Source organism: Crocodylus porosus, unplaced genomic scaffold, assembly GCF_001723895.1.
Source record: "Crocodylus porosus isolate Cpor-Errol unplaced genomic scaffold, CroPor_comp1, whole genome shotgun sequence".
In the NCBI taxonomy this organism is placed as follows: domain Eukaryota; kingdom Metazoa; phylum Chordata; order Crocodylia; family Crocodylidae; genus Crocodylus; species Crocodylus porosus.
The window spans coordinates 74,995,947-75,015,788 of record NW_017728909.1 but is presented as its reverse complement, the minus strand read 5'-3'; the positions used below and the strand labels follow the sequence as shown (position 1 = coordinate 75,015,788).

At 41.0% G+C, this 19,842-nt stretch overlaps 1 protein-coding gene across 5 annotated transcripts in view; it reads right to left on the bottom strand.

Annotated features, from left to right (window-relative positions):
* APC (APC, WNT signaling pathway regulator) overlaps positions 1-19,842 on the bottom strand; it is a 168,144-nt gene that overhangs the window by 24,065 nt on the left and 124,237 nt on the right. For 4 of the 5 annotated variants that reach the window (XM_019532478.1, XM_019532477.1, XM_019532476.1 and 1 more), the window contains 3 exons: positions 19,716-19,799; positions 8,994-9,098; positions 3,040-3,162 (listed from right to left, as the gene is read on the bottom strand). In XM_019532478.1, coding sequence (XP_019388023.1) covers positions 3,040-3,162; positions 8,994-9,098; positions 19,716-19,799 — 312 coding nt within the window. The remainder of the gene's footprint in view (positions 1-3,039; positions 3,163-8,993; positions 9,099-19,715; positions 19,800-19,842) is intronic. The other variant, XM_019532479.1, reaches the window with a different exon arrangement.

The following is a 19,842-nucleotide window of genomic DNA, read 5'->3' as shown; positions in this document are numbered from 1 at the left end:
CAGTGACTGCACCATGACAGTGTGAGGCTGGGGTTTCTGTGGAGACCAGCCCCAGCACCAATGGCAGGGCATGTGGCAGGGCAGGGAGCTGCTCTGGAGCCAGGGCTGGGAACTTGCAGTGGTAACAGCATGGCCCAGAGCTGGGGCAGAGCCATGTTATGCTGCCTGTACACCCCTGCCCGTGGCATGCAGACTGCAGATTGCGGCTCTGCCCCAGCTCTGGACCACGCTATCACCTCCATAAGATCCCAGCCCCTGAGCAGTTCTTCACCCAGCTGCATGCCTTGGCAGTAATGCTGGGGCCAGTCTCCATGAAAATCACACCCCGTGCTGTCACAGAGTGGGCTGGAGTCTCTATGGAAACTGGCCCCAGCCATGTGGGCAGGGGCTGCTGAGAAATGGCATTCACTGTGGGCCGGACTATGCCCACCCCTGCTGTAGAATGACATATCCTTTATATACCAACAAACAAAAGAATGAGATTTGCTAAATACTAAATTTGTTCAGGTCCACCAATAGCAACTACATTTTTTTAAATAATTAGCCAATCACTGATGGATCCCAGGAGGTACATTAGAATTTCTAACACTACTGAAGATGAAATCCAGCCCCTGAGTTCTATAAAATTTGGGTGAGTCAGAGTACTTTAAACTAGACCAGGTATTCAGGAAATCATGCGTTTCACTAAAGCTATAATACTAATGTAACACAACTGAGAAGTGGAAGCCTTAAACATCTTAAAACTGTATCTTTTTAATCTACAATCTATTTAATATTAAAATGTAAAAATGGTAGAACCAAAACTGAAACATCCTTTGACACAACTTTGAGACAGTTCAAGGGTAGATGTAAGGCAACCCCAGATTAGGAATTTTCAATTCCTGGACTGGGAACAACCAAATATACCAGTGAGGCAAAACATGTAGCCTCCCTAAAGTGAATTCAATCAGCTTAATGTATACCTCTTGCCAGACACTTCAAGTAGCATCTTTAATGTACATCATAGAGATTAAATCCAGCAGTGACAGGAGTCTATAATAAAACAATTATTTAGATGTGTGGGTGTAGCTACTTGTCCTGGAATGGAGAGCAGTTGTGAAGATGATCTTAGGCATCAGCTTAATGAGTCTCCAAGCTAGTGAGAGGTACAACAGTGAGTGGTAATTTTTACTTCCTGGACTACAGCAACATAATTTCAAAGCAAAACAAAACATTAACCCCTCCCCACCCCAAGAAAGCCTTGATAAGTGTGTATATTTTCTCTCTTTTATTCTCCACTTTATCTTCTTCTCATGCCTTAACATTTCCCTTGATTTTATAGCTCAGTACAACCTGGCACCATCATCTTTGCTTTTCATTACCCATACTTAACCACATTCACTGTTGTACACTACCTTCTCCTTCACCTGCTCTAGTCTAATTAGTAAATAGCACAGTACAAGTTACTTGCATAAAATTCACTAGCATCTGTGCATTGTACAGCTCTCTTGATATAAGGTCCCCCATATTCAGCTGCACATATTACCGACAGATTTTGAGAAAAATCACCCCAAAATGGGAGATTTTAATTTTTTTTGCAAGAATCAACCACATAGAACACAAGCCTGTAAAGATGTATATTACTTGAATGAATTCCTGTACTTTTACAAACTGTTTTGCACTTTATCAGAAGTCAACTGTGTATTGTGACATTGGAGGGAAAGGGTTTTTGATAGCTAAAAATCCTATTTTTGAAACTATTTCCTTTGAAAATACTGGATCACAATCAAGAGTCTCTCTCTTCTATTATTATCTGAGTAGAGGTCCCTGATAAATTATAATATGAACAAGAGACTCTAGGTACAGGTTACAAATAGAGGTGGGGTCACTGGGCTTAAAGGATTTCAACAATAATATTTTACTTGATAGTCACGGTCTTAATATGCTAAGTAAATTGTGAAACAAGCAGAGACTGTTGAAAAATTTCAACTCAAAATCAAGCATTTGTGGGACAGAGTGGGGTGGCCATCAAGGTAAATAGCAAGTCCCAGGATATACATGTTTGAGTTACGATGAATACTCTCCAAAAGGTAGCAGGAATCAGAAGTTAGCATCCATTGTCCTCTACTATATAGCTAAAATGTTGTTTGTTTGAGTTATTTTGTGGTGACTACTAAACTTCAGGCTTCCACATTGCTAAACTACTAATTTTAGTCCTGCTGACATGGAAGCAGTTTTTGCCTATAAAGGACAAGGAAAGGTTTCAAAGGATCTCTAACTCTTCTACAGACACTGCCCTCTCTCTCTCTCTTTTTGTTAGTGAAGTGGCTGTTGTAATCAATATCTTTACCACTCCTTTTGTCCACAAATTATGTGATTAATCATAGATAATATTTTTTGCACTTTTAAAACATTATTATTTAATAAAGAAAACAGGCTTCTAGTGCATAAAAACCCACTCTGCATTGATGAATTCTAAATAATTGCTACCAAAACAAAATGTGTATTGGATATCTACTTCAGACACAGAATGAGGTTTGCTTTAACCCATCTTTCTCGTTAAAAATTATCACAAGTATCATCAGGCCATTTTATATGCTAGAATCTCAGTTTCCTTTCATGTCTCCTTAAGAAGACTGTTTCTTTTACAGTTTTATTGGTAATCTTGAATGTTGATTTAGCAGCATCAGTGGTTCAGATAACTTTAGAATTTTCTCAGTAATAACATCTATTTGAAGAATTCAATTCTGTACAAAGAACAAACCTTTAACACAAGTTAATTTATATATTGGATCATCCAACTTCAAGAATTTTAGATGCTCAAACAACTTACTGCAATCAATCAAATTTTCCAAATTATAGTAACTCTACCAGTGATAATTCAAAAATTTCCCCACAAATTTGAAGGATTTTTTGTGGACAATTTAAAACCTGAAAAATATATTTTAAAGGATAAAAATTCCATGGAATTAGTATGCATGAAAGATAATTTAACTAATATTAGTACTACTAGTAGAAACAATGAGGTTATTGTATTAGTAAAAATGTAGTGTTAGCGACCTGTGGTTTGTAATCTTCGGTTACCTTGGTACCCAGATGACTTGTCAGTCTTCGAGGAACAGAATAGTTACTACCAGAGCTCATCACACTGGCTGTCTCATGGTCCATTCGAGCCGCTGAACCCTACAAGTTTAAACAACAATTAGGAAGGATCCACAAAATTTTCACTAAAGAACCAACCATTAATTCTTTAAGTTTCAGAATTTGACCATTTAATTAATTTACAACCATATATTGTTACCACATATTTTAGTTAAAATGCATCAACCACAACATACTTTGGAAAGTATGATTAAAAAACCCCTCATAAAACTGGCTTTTATTATCCATTTATCCCCAATCTGCCTCTCCAAATAGCTCTATATCCCTATGCAATTCATTCTGTTACTGAGCTTTATAATAACTACGTTCACTCAAAGAAAACTGAACTATGAACTGGACAGCATACAGAAGCAAGGGTCAAGGAAAATAAACCAACACAGACTTCAGGCTACCTTCCATAGAATAAGTAGGAGTCTTGCATCAATAACGCAGAAAGCTCCTTGTGTCCAGAAGAATTTTTCAAAATTCCAGGAGACCTACTTCTCAGAGTCTGCTTCTCACAACCCCAAGGGCAAAAAACTCAACTGCTTCAGAATACAACTGGTTCTGCATCAGTTAACAAGGAGGGAGATTCTACGCATCAAGAAACTTGTGATTTTCAGCAAGGGAAGTCTCCAGGGGCTAAAGTTCTGTTTTTTCCAGTGAAAGAACAAAGACATTAAACAGTGCTTTCAAACTTTTTTTTTTTTTGGAGTCTCACTAGAAACAGTTACATGGACAGATACTCTTTTGGATTTACAAGCTGACAAAGCTGTCATTATTTTACTTTTTGTCTGGTGTTGTTGTCAAATTTATTTGTTTCTTTCCAGTCCTTTTTCCTTCTGTTTTTTTCCTTCTTGGCCAGTTATAAAATACTGGCTTTCTTGTTCTTTTTTTGTTTTCAGCTGCCTACCTCTGATAGCTGTCTTTCTTATTTCTTCACTTAACAGAAAGTTCCATTTTTTTTGGATTATTTGAAAGCAGCAATGCTGAAATATGCTACCTTCTGCCTTGCAATTGAGCCGAGTGCCAGAAGCAGACAAGTCTGACTGATGAGCTACAGCTTGAGCCCCAGTACTAAATGAGTTTCTCCCACAGTAGCAGAAAAAAAAGGGAAGACAAGAGATTTCTAAAGAACTTTCAAAGCTAACCCTTTCATCAGTTATAAGCTTGTGGGGGACGGACCATTAATAGTGAAGTTGAAGATGGGATGATGCAGCTAGAATCATGCACTTTGTCCTCTCAACCTTCAGTCAAGCAGCCAAAAAAAATAAGCCTCCAATACAGGGGTTTTCAACCTTTTTGGATCAGTGTGCCCCTGGCAGCCATACGTAGAGCAGTGTACCCCTGGTGGCCGATCATGGAGCAGGGGTGGCGCACACCCAAATGCGGAGCAGCAGCAGCCCCGCCCCCCACATCTGGCTGGACAGGGGGTGTGTGGCAGCGCTCCATCCCTGCCTGCCCGCATGTACTCCCTAGGGCCTTCTCAAGTGCCCCCAGTTGACAAACCCTGCTCCAGCAGTTAGAAGATTAAATTGTCTACTGCTTGTCCAGGCTCTCTAAGAAAAGCTTCCAAGATGCTTCTCTAGTACTATTATTACGCCTTCCTTCACTTCTTTCTTCCCCATCCTTCTAACTTGTCTTGGAATCCATCACAGCAACATATAGCAACAAAAAATGGCAAAAGTTTTAGAAAAGATGACCTACAAAGCAAGGTTAAAAAAACTGGGTTTATTTAGACTAGTCTAGAGTCATCTGAGGTTTACATAGTAATAGCCTTCAAATATATAGAAGAGTGCTATAAAGAGGATAGAATAAGAAGTAATCAGCTTAATATACAGCAAGGGAGATTTAGAAAGTTTTCCTTAATGATAATCTAACTACAAGGATAGTTAAGCACTGGAGCAGGGAACGTAGGGAGGCTCTGGAACCTTTGTCATTAAAGGTTTTAAGAGCAGATTAAGCAAACATCTGTCTGGGTTGCTTCTACTTTAGAACAGAAGGACTGACTGGAACAGAGGTTCCCAACCACCGGGCCGCGGCCCAGTACCAGGCTGCAAAGGATTGGCTGCTGGGTCGTGGCACAAGCTTTAACCACTGCTAGCAAGAGTTCTGTGCCCAGGCTACACTCATGCCTGCTGACTGGCTGGGCAAGAATATCTTCATTTGGCCAATGACTGTGTCTTTTGCTTTTGAAATTGGACCATGGTAACTGTGGCTAGCCACTTCTATATCAAACCAGGTGCGGCTTGTGAACTCAGACTGGTGGGGCAGTGGAGTGAGCCAAAGGAGTGGGAAGGGGTGGGTGGAAGAGTTTGTAGCCAGACAGGGGAGGGATAGAGGGGAGGGGGGAGGAGTTTGCAGCCAGTTTGCATTCCGGCTGGTAGCGGGGAGGCTGCAAACCCTTCTGCTCCTGGCTGGCTGCAAACGCCCCTGGCCTCGCTGCCAGCTGGCTGGCTGCAAACCCCGCCCTCACAGAAAGGAGAACTGTGCAGAGGAAGTACAATGCCAAGAAAGTGCCAAAAAATGGGGGGAAAAAAAGCAACTTTCAATCACAAGTATGACTCCTCAAACATAAATCATGAGTTTATCCCATCGGGTGATTCACAGGCTCCAAAACTGTGGTGTGTTGTGTGTGCAGCTACGGTTTGCACTGTGACTCTGGATATTGAGTTCATTTTGTGTCATACACTGCCTCCGATCCTCGCAACATTTCTGACCCCTGATCTATAGTGACTATTAATGTAACAATTTTTATTGGAAAGTATTACTATATAATTAAAAGTGGTACTTAACACTAGGATAGAACACACACATTATTTTTGTATTGTCTATGCTTCTTAATGAACAAGTGAATGTATCTAAGATACTTAGTACAACAAGGCACAGATCAAATATACTTCTGCATGCTTATATATTGGGCATTATATCAACACTTCATCACTGTGAATGTGGAATAGACTTATAAATAAAAGATGAAATGGTTTTACTGAGGGCTAGGCTGGACAGAAAAAGTCCATTTACTAATGTAATTATACAGGTATAGTTAAACCACCAGTTTTACCTCTATAACTCTCTAGGCAGACCCCTGTTTTCCAGAATAAGTGCTCACATAGAGAGTTATGTGGGTGTAGTTGCAACAATTTAAACTCACACGTTACCTTAGAGCAGTTTAACTTTCCCATGTAGCCCTTATTTTCATTGTCCAAGCTGAGAGAAATTCAGAAAGTTAAAGTTCATAAATATTGAAAAGTATATTGGGCTTTATAAATTCTTTGATTTTAATGACCTAAGGTGGTAAATACATAGGGAACATGCTGCCAGCTAGGGCTACACACTTAATATGATTTTTGTTTTTTTAACTTAAAAAGTGCCCAAAATTTTACACTGCTAATTAGCTATAGTATATATGTTAACCAAAATGTTGGAGATACTGGATATCAAAGTGCAGTAGGGTGGAGACAAATATAGTTCCAACTGCTCCAACAATTAAATCAACTTCATCTAAAGAGTCTCTTTGCTTTAGAGTTTAAGGTTAGTTAACATACTGAATTGTTTGGCCTTTTGACTCTAACATAATCAAGAGGTCCAAATCAAATGTAATTATCTTTTATTACCAGTCTGCTGAAGACTAGGCTGAAATAACTAATAGTCAAAATATGTAGGAATTCATCTAAAAAACTAGTAAGTGGCCAGACTTTCAACTCTCATGCTTTTCCTTTCGCGAGTCCATATGCCCCCAACCCACAAGCCTATTTCAGGACTGTTCCACTCACCCAGCTGCTGCTACCCTAATTGCTCCAGCTACAATAGCAGCCAGAGTCTCTGCTGCTTCCCTTCCCTCCTCTGGTTGCCACTTCCAGCCCTTGTCCCAGGGGTTGGGGCAGTGTGGTACAATGTAGGGAGCTGAGAGTGAGTCCAGGCTGTGCAAGGACATGGGGGGAACAGCAGGATACGTGTTGCAGCAGGAGAGGAAGGGGAGGGAAATCACGCTGACATGGTGCAGCAGTGGGTGGGGAGAGGTGCCCAAGCGGCTGCACAGAGCAGCAGAGGGAAGCATCTGTGCTGTGTGCAGCCTCCAGGCACTTAGAAGTTGGACAGCACTGCCGTACTTGAACCCCAGCAGTATTCAATCCTACTTTTACACATTTCTCCTTTTTTGTCCACTCTTATATTGTCCTTCACCCTCTTGTGCTTGCCTGATCTGTTGCTAGATTTATTTCCTTTGCCTGTTTTGGGTTTTTACCCCTAGTTTTGCAACATAGTGCATAAAAGAAGCAGTGATGTTCATTGTAATATTCTAGACAACTTGCAAAAAAAGACTTTAGTACATTTCATTTCACTACCAATACAGTGAATATAATTGAGCAGAGTAGAATATGTGACATGATGCAGAAGAGAACATAACTGGGTCCTGAAAAATATTGTCCCCTGTAGGCAAATCTTCAATTAACAATGCTCATCTGACTGCAAAATTGGCTAGCCCAAAATTATTAGGTCATTTTTTTTTCACTCTATTTAATGCTCATTGCTCAGTGATACAAGGTGGATGGAGCTGGGTTCCCAGAAATAAATATTAGTGTCCAATCCATTAAGCCTCCTGTCCCTGGCCTTGCACTAAAAGTATATAATCCCCAGATGTCTCATAGAACACAAGCTGAGGCACCCAGCTATCAAACAACAGGAGAAAAATACTTCTCCCCTCCCCCAAATCTCCCTTGTCCAAAATAACCCCTTTCATACAAGAAAGATGAACACGTGGCCAGAATGCATCTATTATTTAAACACATTATGCTTTTAGTCCAAAAGCATCACTGAACTATTTTTTTCTCTTCAGACTAATGCTGTTATCAGGGTTACAGCAGAGGCCCCAGGCAACTGCTCAGATACAGCAAAAAAAATGGATTCCAAACAGTGATTAAATGTTTAATAGCAAATTAAGGACTATGTTTCAAATTAAGTATTTGAGACATAACAAAAGATACTTGTGTACTTAAGAGACTTTAAAAAGGACTCAAATATTTCCTTCAATTCAGGCACAAAGTGAGAAAAAGAAATAAGCTTATATATGAATTGTGATTTCAAATTAGTAACATTATGAGAACCTGAATGAATACTATGAAAATATGAGCCACACTTTGAGATTATGAAACAAGTGACTATCACAGTAGGGCAAAGTAAGCCAAGATATAAATTATTTAGTTAAAAAAATCCATAATTTTAATAAGTTAAAAAAGGCAGGTAAGGAAGAAATTACTGTAGTTTCATATTTTACCTAGCTAACACATTTCAGTAATAGCATTAGAGAAACATGGAAAAAACCATCTATATCACCCTTTAGCATACAGGGAGGAAAATTATCTCGGAATGATGAGATTTTTGGTTTCAAACATTTATGTAAAATAGCATTTCACTAAGAAACAGAAATTATCTGATGTAAAAACAAAGATTGAATGACAAGTTTATAAGTTACAGCATTTCAGTGACCATTTCTGAGCTGAAATCTTTGAGAAAAATGTCCATCAGTAATCATAACCTTGAACATGAATAACACAAGATACATTTTTTTAACGAAAATATTCACTCATCCTCCCTTAAATATTAATCCTGTTAAGTTTAAAGAAAGGAAAAAAGTACCTTGTATAATGGAAAATTTAAATTCCATTTAATTAAAATATCCTTTCTGATCTTTATTCCCTTCCAATGGGGGAAGAGGAGGGGGAGAAAAATGCCAGCCTTTTCAGAATTCATACATCTGAAAAAACCTGTTCAAGCACAATTCAATACCTGCAGCAGAAATTCCCAATCATACTCAAAGCAGCACCAGACATTTTTGTTTTTAAAACATGTTATTGATAAAACACTTGCTTTACCTGACCATTACCAGTAGTTGCCATGCTGATTTCTGCTGCTCCTTGACCTTCATTCTGCCTCTCTGTTTCATGAGAGCCTGTATCATGCTTCCCTTGAGGTGCTCTCTGTTAATGTAGGAGTTTAAAGCATTATACGTAGAAATGGAGTATACTTTATCATTCAAAGCTTCTGGAGCTGTGAATGCATCAGTGTTGTAGCTTCACAAAACCGTTGAGCTGTACTTTGTATTTCATAACCTCTAGCCTTAATAATTAACAGCTGAGACTGACTGTCTTAGCAAAATTGCAAGATGAAAGTGAAGCATGTCCTCTGAGGATTATCGTGTTGCAAGACAAAGGATTTGCTGTGAGACACAGTAACACCATCCTCAACCGGCTGTGCTCACATCACTATCTGACATATAACAGAATTGGAGCAAACAACTGTCTCCTCTGCAATGTCACATGATCTACACATTTACTGGAGGCAAATGCTAGAACAGTTAAATTATTAAGCTTTCCAATCAAATACAAGCTCTTTCTGGGTGGACAGAATGGATATACCCAGAGCATATCTACACTATACTAAAGGAATCTCCCCACATTTAAACAGTAATATGAAGAGGGTATCAATCATACTGTAAATTAAACAAACAATATGTTCATCCCAAAATTAATCAGTCGATCAGAATGAATGCAAATGATATTGCAAGCCGGGTAGAAACAGATGTTACAGCTCCTAATGGAAGTAAAATTCTCCACATAACTCAATGAAAATGACATTTTTGTCATGACCACTTAGAGTGATCATAAGATGATCCTCATCAAAATCAGAGCTCCTAAATACGGCTATTAACAAAGTTATCAGAAAGCCGTATGAAGTGTAAATGTGGGATTGTTCCTACAGTCTTATTCTTGATACCGAGCTTCAATATGTTTTGATGCTATCACACCTATCAATATTCTATTATATGACCCAAACCATTTCCCCTCCCTCCTGCAGCTAAACTATCCTCCAGTCCACTGGATCCTACCGTTTCCCTACCAAGACTATAACACAGTCTATCTGATCTTATGCAAAATGTTAGGAGACATTTTCACATATTTGCTGCCCTCTCTACACATATTTTAATTCTTCATTTACAGCTTTCCTGTAGAACAGGCCCAACATCATATAGTACTCTAGGCTAGACCTCTCAGTAAAGATCACTTCTATTTTGAGTGCCTGTGATTTATTAGTTACAAACAGCATAACCAAATTAACAATACATATTCTTTGCATCACCTCTGGCAGTTGTATGCAGGATCTCTGGATATAAAAGCATGAGTCTCTACCCACTTGACCCACATAATCAGGTATCTTAGCATGAAACCTGCTGTAGAATCTCAAACCTCTGTATGTCATGTAGTTACTAGAGGAGAGCACATAGCCACACACTGTATTATTGTGAGTCATAGAAACACCTTTGGAATACTTTTTTGAGAAACAATGTGATCAAAGTAGATGAGCCTAGACTCTGATATAATAGAGGCCTTTCATTCTTGCCCGTGTTGTGTTTGAAGTAACCATGTCTAAACTCTCAATTAATTTATCTGTGACATTATGCCATTCATTTATTTTTTCAAAGGTTGTTGGATGTAGCTGTGTTTATCTAAAGACATAGGCAGGCAAGGTTCTTTGGATACATGTGATATCTTTTATTAGACCAACTAAATAGTTGGAAAAAAGTTCTTTGTAAGTTTTTGGGCACAAACCACCCACAAAGGAATGTGAATGTGCAAATCCATGGAAGTTTGAAAGACAACGAGTAGAGATCGGAGGAGACGGGGGAGAAGAGAGAGAAATGCAGGAAGGAATGCAAGTGGTCAGCTGGAGGCAAGTTACTTGGGGTATCAGATGTCAGGCAGAACTGGGTCTTCTTCTAGTATGGGTTGCAGTTTTCTGAGGATTTTCCAAATAGGTTCCATGAAAGTTTATGTCATAACTAATGGTGCGCATTTAATGGGGATTTTCTTTTTGTACTGCAGGATTTCTTCGTATGGTATCCAAATGGCTCTTTCAAAAGTGCAATCTCTTTTTCTGGAGGACTGTCCTTGTTGGGTGAAAGCCCTTTTGAGATTTGTGAGGTGAAGATCACAGGTATTCTCCTCAGTATAAATCTGGTGGTATCGCAGAGCTTGGCTGTAAATTACAGCTTTTTTGGTGTGTTTAGGGCGATTGCTGGTTCTGCATAGATACGTATGTTGGTCCCTGGGTTTCTTGTATATGGTGGCTTGTATTTTACCATTCTGGCTACTGATCATGGTGTCCAAAAAGGAAATGTTGGTGCTGGAGTATTCAAGAGATAGTCTGATGGAGGGGTAATAATTGTTGAATGTGTGATGGAAATCAATCAGACACTGCAGGTTTTCAGTTCAAATTATGAAGATATCATCTATCTATCTCAGCTGTAGCCTGGGTTTGATGGTGCAGTTCTTGAGTAATTCTTCTTTCAGGTGGGCCATAAAAAGGTCATGGACTTAATACAGATATTAGATTTATGACATTACAACCTGCCTGACATCTGATACCCCAGGTAACTTGCCTCCAGCTGACCACTTACATTCCTTCCCACATTTCCCTCCCTTATCCCCACTCCCCTCCTATCTCTACCCATTGTCTTCCAAACTTCCACACATTTATATTTTCACAGACTTGCTTGTTGCTTTTTCAATGAATTTATCAGGGTGAAAGTCATCTTGTGTCTTAACAGAATGAGACCTTGGCTCATGGGCTGTGTGAATTGCATAAACATTAGTATTGCTTTGTGGAGGAGCGGGGACTAGAATTCATTGCCTCAGCACTAGTACTTTAGTGATCTTCCTTCTTGACAAGGGCTCCGGTGAGGGCTGGGCTGGGCTACACTCAGGGTGGGTTGCGATGTCACTGGGAGAGTGGGTTTGGGGAGGCTATGGCGAATTCTGGAGTGCTGCAGCTCCGCCCCCCCCTGCTCCCATAGGCCCCCACAGTGAAGGAGGGAGTGGGGCTGGAACAGGCGCTGCACAGCTGGGCAGAGTGTGGTACAGAGCTGCAAGCAGCTTATCCAGGGGGAGTGGAAGGCTCCCACTGCTGCACATACCCTGGGAGGGCATGGAGGCACGTACTTGTGGATCTGTGCACAGGACAGAGCAGGGCAGGCTGGAGTAGCATCAGGTTCTTCCTGGCACTGTGCTAGGCTGGGCTGCGCTTGGGGCAGGTGGCAGTAATGCTGGGAACGGGGCTACAGGAGGGGCTGTAGTCACTCCAGAATCCACAGTAGCCCTCCTCCCCTCCCCAGCCCCATGCTCCCAGTACAGCCTGGCCCAACACCCCCACCAGGAACAGCTTGGTGTTGCCATGGCCCCAGCCCACAGCAACCTGGCCTTGTCCCGCCCACAGATCTGGCGACATGGCCCCCTGTGCCCTCCTGGGGTGTATGCAATGGTGGGAGCTGCCCTCCCTGCGCTGGGCGCCCCCCAGACAAGCTGCTCGCAGCTCCGTCCTGTGACATGCCCCAGCTGTGCAGTGCCTGCCCCAGCCCCACTCCTTCCACCACCACAGGAGACTCATACTGCAACTTTATTCCTTCCAGCCATCAGTATGCTGTCAATGCATTATGACTTTCTTATAACTTGACCGAAGTGGATGTAGGTATTATTTTGTTATCTGAGGGACTGTATGGTTGGTTGATTTTCTTCTATGTTAGAGTTAATGACAGGTTGATTTTTTTCTCCACATTTACCAAGAAGTCAGATCTTTAAAATAAAGCTGCTTAGTAATGATATGGAGAGAATTATATCTGCTCAATAAAGTTCAGTATTGTATATAGAAAAAAAAGACTTTTTATATTAGCAAGGCAATTTCTGTGTTTCCTTGTTCTTAGTAACATGGACTTTTATGAAAAGTGAGATCATTTGTGTTATGGAATGGGGGAATTTAAGGCATTGCAAACTTATCACTGTCTGAAGATAAAGATGAACCACAAAGATTTCTTTTTCCCCAAGCCAGAGAGGGAAAAATCTTTATAAAGTCACAACACTATCACTGAGCTAAAAACAAGCTACAAAAATGATTTTAAAAAAGTTCTGAAAAAGTCTATTAGAAAAGCAATACTTTTCAAACAAGGTAAGAATTTATGTTGTTATTTTTTAGACAACCAAACAAAGCTTGCTGGCAGTTTAACCATGTTTTGCTGGCCATTGTGCCAAACTGAACCAAGAGTTGTACTGTTTGTTCTACCTCAAACAGGAAGGAAGTATAACAGTAATAATACATATTGCATTTCACAAATTTTATTTATATGTGCATATTAATACAACACAAAATACTGCATTAATACAGTATTGAACTGTGGGCAAGTCAGTTTCAAAATAGCACAGGAATAGTAGAAAAGGAAATACTTCCATGCATATGCAGTATGGTAATCTTGCCCAGCACAGTATCAGCAGAATATGGACTGGAACCAGCTCTCCAGTATTCTACTTTTCTGCCTTACAAGCAAGAGAATACCCTCCCTTGCCTAGCAATTCAGCCTAATTCACCATGTATCCACACACCAAAATAAGGAAAGGTCCTAAAGAACAAATAGTAAAGAATCGAATTTGCAAACTATCATATCTGTGCATCAAAAAACCAAATCAAGTTTGTGCTAGCATGTCCTAACTTTTTAATGCTGATAAGGCAACCTTAAAATTTTTTCTAACATTTTTTTGACTACAACTTCATAGCTTTCAAGAAAAGGTTAGAATCCAAGGTTGAAGTGCACAAAAAAACAACCAGAAGGTAAGCTAGCATGTCAGTTTATAATGCCCCAGCTGCTGCCAGTGTACATGTTCTTGCATGTTCTAGTGTGGGTAGTGGCAGCACACTGGCAGTTACTATGCAACAGCTGATGCACTGCAAGAACAAATCATGTCAAATTAACTTAATCACCTTTGAGAAAGTAACTACCATGTTTACTTGCGTACAAGGTAGGTCAAAGCCAGTGACCCAGAGCAGCCTCCTGGCTCCCCCTCTACTTCATCTCTGCAGCTTCTGATGCCCTGTCCACCCCTTTCCCTTCACCTTACTGTCAGGTGCAGCCCAGCTCTGGTTCAGACTGGCATCTCTCCTGGGCAGGAAGCACATAAAAAATCCTTCCCCTGCCTGCCTAATCAGCAGTGTTCATATTGCTGCATTGCCTGCCTAGCCAATCAGCAGTACTGACACTGGTACAAGGCCAGGCAAGGGCTGAGTTCCACCTGTTGTGCTCCAGGCTGAAGCAGCAGCATCTGACAATAAGGTGGAGGGCAGGGGAAGAGGCAGAGGCTGGGGGTAACTGGGGATGGGAGGATGCAGGTGGCAGGTGGGTGGGAAGGGTGCAGAAGGAAGAAGTGGGAAGGGCAGAAGAAAAAGGGGTCACGTGACCCCACCCCTCCCAGCCACTGCTTTCCCAACTGCAACAATGGTGGGGGGATTCAAGACCACCCTCCAATACTTAGATTCTATACCTGGGAAAATATAATAAATTTATAATTTTTCCATATATATATATATGGAAAATTACAGTCTAATTATTGGGAGGTAGCCTAATATTTGGTAGTCATCTTATATTTAAATAAATACGGTAATTAGGTAGATGAAGAGAATGCAGTGGACATAGTATACATAGACTTTGGTAAGGCTTTTGATATGGTCCCACATGACATTCTCATAAGTAAACTGGAGAAATGTGGGTGAGATATACTATTAGGTGGTTACATAATTAACACAGTAACTGCAAGAACAGGCTAATTATAAATGGATCAATGTCAGAAGGGTTCCACAGGGGATCTGTCCTGGGTCTGGTGCTGTTTAACATGTTTATTAATGTTTTAAATGCTAGAATAGAGAACCTCCCAATTCAGTCTGCAGACAACATGAAATCTGGAAGGACCTGAAACACTCTGGAGGATAGGAGTAGAATTCAAAAGGATCTTGATAGATTATAGAGCTGTGCTAGAGACAAAAGAATAAAGTTCAATGTGCACAAATAGGAAGTACTGCACACTTAGGGAGAAATAAGCAAATGCACAAATGTAGCATAGGAGATAACAGACAGAGGAGTAGCATTGCTGAGAAGGATTTGGGGGTTTTATTAGGTCACAGACTCAATACGAGTCAGCTATGTGAAGCACTGGCAAAATAAAATGAAGCAGCATTGGGTGTAAGACATGAGAAGTGACACTACCACTACTTGACACAGGTGAGCCTCAGCTAGAGTCCTTTGTGCAGTTCTGGGCTCCATATTATAAAGAGAACATGGAGATGCTGAGAAGGTTGAGAGGCAAAAGCCAAAAATGATAAAGGGGGTGGAAAGCACATATGAGGAGAGGCTGAGAGCACTAGGAATGTTTAATTTAGAGAAAAGGTGACTGGGGGGAGGGGACTTGATAGCAGTTTTCAAATATCCAAAAGACTGTCATAAAGAAGAAGCCTCCTGTGTTACAGAGGGCAGGGCACAAAACAGTGGTTTTAAATGTCAGTAAAGAAGATTTAAAGATCTCAGTAAAAACTTTCTTACTATTAAAACAGTGAGGCAGTGACAACTGCTCAGGGAAGTTGTGGAATCTTCTTCACTGGAGGCTTTCAAGAGTAGGCTGGATAAACACTTGATGGGGATTTCTTAGGAAGAGCATCCCTGCATTTGTGCTGCAGAGGTTGGACCGGATGCCCTCAAAGTCCCTTTCAAACTTATGATTCTAACCACCTATCAATGAGCCATGGTAGAGATCACCCTAGAACCGTGGAATTGCTGATAATGATTCTAAGTTCATACCCTGGCTTACTCAAAGGAACTTGTGTGTCCACACCTTTAAATCCTAAGTATACATTTAAGTAAAGAGCTTTGTTGGAAAGGGTGTCATATAAATCAAATAAATAAAAGTGGTGGCAGCAAAAGGTTATTATCCTCTACAGCAGGGGTAGGCAATATCCAACCTGCTGGCCTGCCAGCTGCTGCTGAAAGCCTGAAGAGAGAGGGCTGCACCACATGCCACTCTGCTCTGTTGCAGTTAGGGCTGGGTTGAGCAGTGGACAAACTTCAGTTCCTCTACATCAGTAGTGCTCAAACTTTTTCTCCAGCAGGCTGGATGGGCAGTGTCCAGTCTGTCCCTGAGCCTGATCCAGCCAGTTGGCCCAATTCAGCACCTGGTGCAGGCACAGCAGAATCCCATTTGGTCATGCAGAGGGGGGTGAAAAGTAGCCTGGCCTCGATTCAGCAGCACAGGGAGAAGGGGGAGCAGTCCAGTCCCAATTCAAGCCATGCAGGGAGAAGGGGGTGTGGCCCAGCCCTGACTCAGCCACATAGGGAGACGAGGGTGTAGGACTTTGTAGTGGGGATGGGACAGTATTAAAAGCTACTGCTCCCTGCCACCAAATTTCCCAACCCATAGAAGACCCACAGGCCTGGTGCATGCATTTGGCCCACAGGCTAGAGTTTGAGCACCCCTGCTCTACATCCTTCTTAAAATGTAGTGCACCAAAATTCATATAACAACCCAGATGAGGTCTACTGAACAACTAGTAGAGTGGTAGTGAGGTCTACTGAACAACTAGCATCATCACAGAATCACTGAAGCAGGGCTAAAGGAGTCCTCATGAGGCTACCTAGTCCAATCCCCTGCTTAAGGCAAGGATCATCCCTATGTAAGGAATCCTAGAAAAGTGCTTGTCTAACCTATTCTTAAAACTGAACAAACAACTCTGTCACACAGGGGCACAACGCTCCAAAACACCAAGAACATCTTAACTTGGCACAGGTAAAGCAGAGGGACAAGTGCACATATCAGTGCCTTGCATAGCTATGTACGTCTCCCATATCATATTTCTGTTCATAGAACACAAAATTCCATTTCCTTTTTTTTTCCTAACAGCATAACATTGCTGACTCATGCTGAGCCCCTGATCCACCTTACCCCCAATCCTTAATGGCAGTGCTACTCCATAACCAGTAACTTTTATTTTGCATTTGTTTTTAGTTCCTCAGGTTTAGCACCTTACTTTTTACCTTAAGAAAATAGATGCGAACCAACATCAAGAGCTGGGAGAAGCTGGCTGCTAACCAACTTCAATGGCACTAGAACCTCAACCGAGGGGCAGCCATTTCAAGGTAAGGCATCTTTCTTTCCCTTGAAGCAGAGAAGATGAAGTGAACGAAGGAAAGGGAGAGGAATCCCAGTCTACAGCCTCTCTCAAGTCATTTCAAGACCCATCAGTGAGCCGTGTCAGAGACCATGCTCAAACTGACTGACTGCCAGCGATGACGTAGCATTTTCCATTTGTCTCTGCTGAATCTCATTTTGTCTACAGTTCAGTTCTTCAATTTATCAAGATCCTCCTGTATCATAATTCTGTCCTCCAAAGTGTTTGCAATCCCTCCCAGTTTTGTGAGAGATTACAAAACTAAAACTCAAGGTTATCTCCTACTGACTTCTGTTGCAGTGCACCTTTCTCTATGGATGCCCTAACTCTTCTTTGTCAATTCCTGGCTCTGCCTTTAAGATACAAGAGATTTAGTGGGAGGTTAAATGCAAATACACAATTGCTGCTGAGAATACGGCTCCACAGAGCTGAAGTACACAGTGGAGTCAACATATTTGGAAGTTTTTATCAACAAGCCTATAACAAATTTTATTATGCATATGTAAGCCTATCATGATTTTCTGAAGCTTATTAAAATCCAAATCTGGGAAAATTTTATCTGGGACAGCAAAAAGGATCTTGGATCATAAGTCTGCCAAATTTCAAGTTCCTGGTTTCTTAGCATTTAATAAAATTGTTGGGATGACAGAGTATACCACATATTTGCAAAAACAGCTATTTTTTCCTCCAAACTTAAAAGAAATTTTCTTTTATTGAAACTTTTTTTTTTTAATTTATTCTAAGGCATACAAAAAAAATGGAAAATTTCAGTTGGAATAGCTAACATATGACAAGGGTCAAACAAAATTATAATAATTGCTACCAGATCCATCTATAATGTCAGATTTAAAGTTCTGTTAAATTAGTTATCCCCTGAAAGAATCACAATGGAAAAAACACAGCTTTCATCTTCTAGTAAATAAAAAAATAACTATATTTTAAAAATATCATCCTTGGATATACACCAGCCATGAAAAGCTCCAGCTTTTGTGAAATTTTGCAAAATGGGATCATAATGAACTCTAATTAGCAACCTTAACTGTAGTGGTTGTTACTGGTGACTGCAATAGCAGACTTTGGCACATGACACCATAGAAATGACATTAAACTAATCTCTTTCTAGGTTTCTAACATAAAATCTGACACAAAAGGCTAAGTTATCACTCTTTGTTCACATGTTCTTTTCAAAAGATCAACCAACCATGCAACTCCTCGCCAGATCCTTTAATTTAGAAAGACTTTGCTATTAGCTATTACAATTATTTGTTAAGTATAATTCACCCCCTTTGAAAGGTACTGTTTTGTCTCTTCAAACATCCTAGAAGTTAGGTTTTCAAGCAACACATTATTCTCAGGTTGTTCCCTGGCTCAATAACAAAGTAGAGGCATAGACAACAGTTTAGCCTCAGCTCACTAGAAAGAAAACATGTACCTGAACTATACATCCTAGGAAGTCAGAGGCTATAGTTGCATCTTCCAACAACTAATTCACAAAGCCACAATGGTTTTTAAAGCAAGAAGTATCCATTCTGTACATCAGCAATTAGCAACATTAAACCTTTGGGCTGAATCTGGCTATGAACTTTGAGGGCTCTGCCTGTGCCCATGCTGGAGCTGGGCAGCAAGGATCGGCAAGGATCTGTGTTGTGACTGCTGCCGCTTCTCTCAACCCTCCCAGCTTTGATCCAATGTGCACCAGGTGTCTGCGGTGGTGCATCAGCAGCAAGTGTGGGAGGGAGGGCAGGGAGGGTGGTGTGTGCTTATGTCCACACTAGGGCCAGAAAGGTGAGATCTCAACTTGAACTACTGCTGGTTCTCCCAAGCCCTCTGCTTCCCTGCTGGTGCAGCTTACAGCCACTGGGGAGCTGAACTGGCACCAGGTATTTGTAAACTGTATCCACACTATCACATCTTCTCGCACACCCCAGCTACAGTGTGGTGCATGCAGCTTCCAGCCAGTCAGGACTTGTGGTGGGGCTAGATGGTTTCCAACTGTGCCTGCACCACAGCTGAGGGGAGAGGGAGGGAGAAGTGCCTGCGGAACAGGAAAAAGTAGCAGAAGCAGACACAGTTTACAGCTTTCCAACCCTAGTGTAGCTCCCCAGTGGCTGGAAGCTGCACCTGCGCCACAGGCAGGGAGCAGGAAGGCTGGGAGCAGCAGTGGCAGCAGTGGGGTGCAGCTTCCAGCTGCCTGGTCCTGGCATGGGTGTGGGGAAAGCTCCCCCCACAGCTACCTGGCATGCACTGGATTGGAGCCAGGTTGTTCTGGCCTGCAGCTTGTAAAAAGTTGCTGGTCTCTGGGGTAGATTAAAGCAACATAACAGCTTGTTGTTTATTAAGTCAATAGTCAGAAGTCAATATAATTTATTAAGTCAATATGATATAATATAAATACAATAGTGCACATACAGTGCACTCACTTAAGATGCTGTGGGCTTTTTTCTTTAGTTTTTTTAATTAAAAAATATAAATGAACCTCTAATCAAAAGAAGGCAAATGATAACATTAGTCAAATGTAATAATAATGGAAAAAGCAAATTCTAATCCAAAAATCGCTTGCTCACCTCTGCTTCAGCTGCTTGTGACTGCAATAGCTGTCGTATACGAAGTATATCCTTCTCTATTTGCTGAATTCTTGCCACTCTCACCTGAAAAGGAACAATTTTTCAATGGATAACTAGTTTGTAAAGA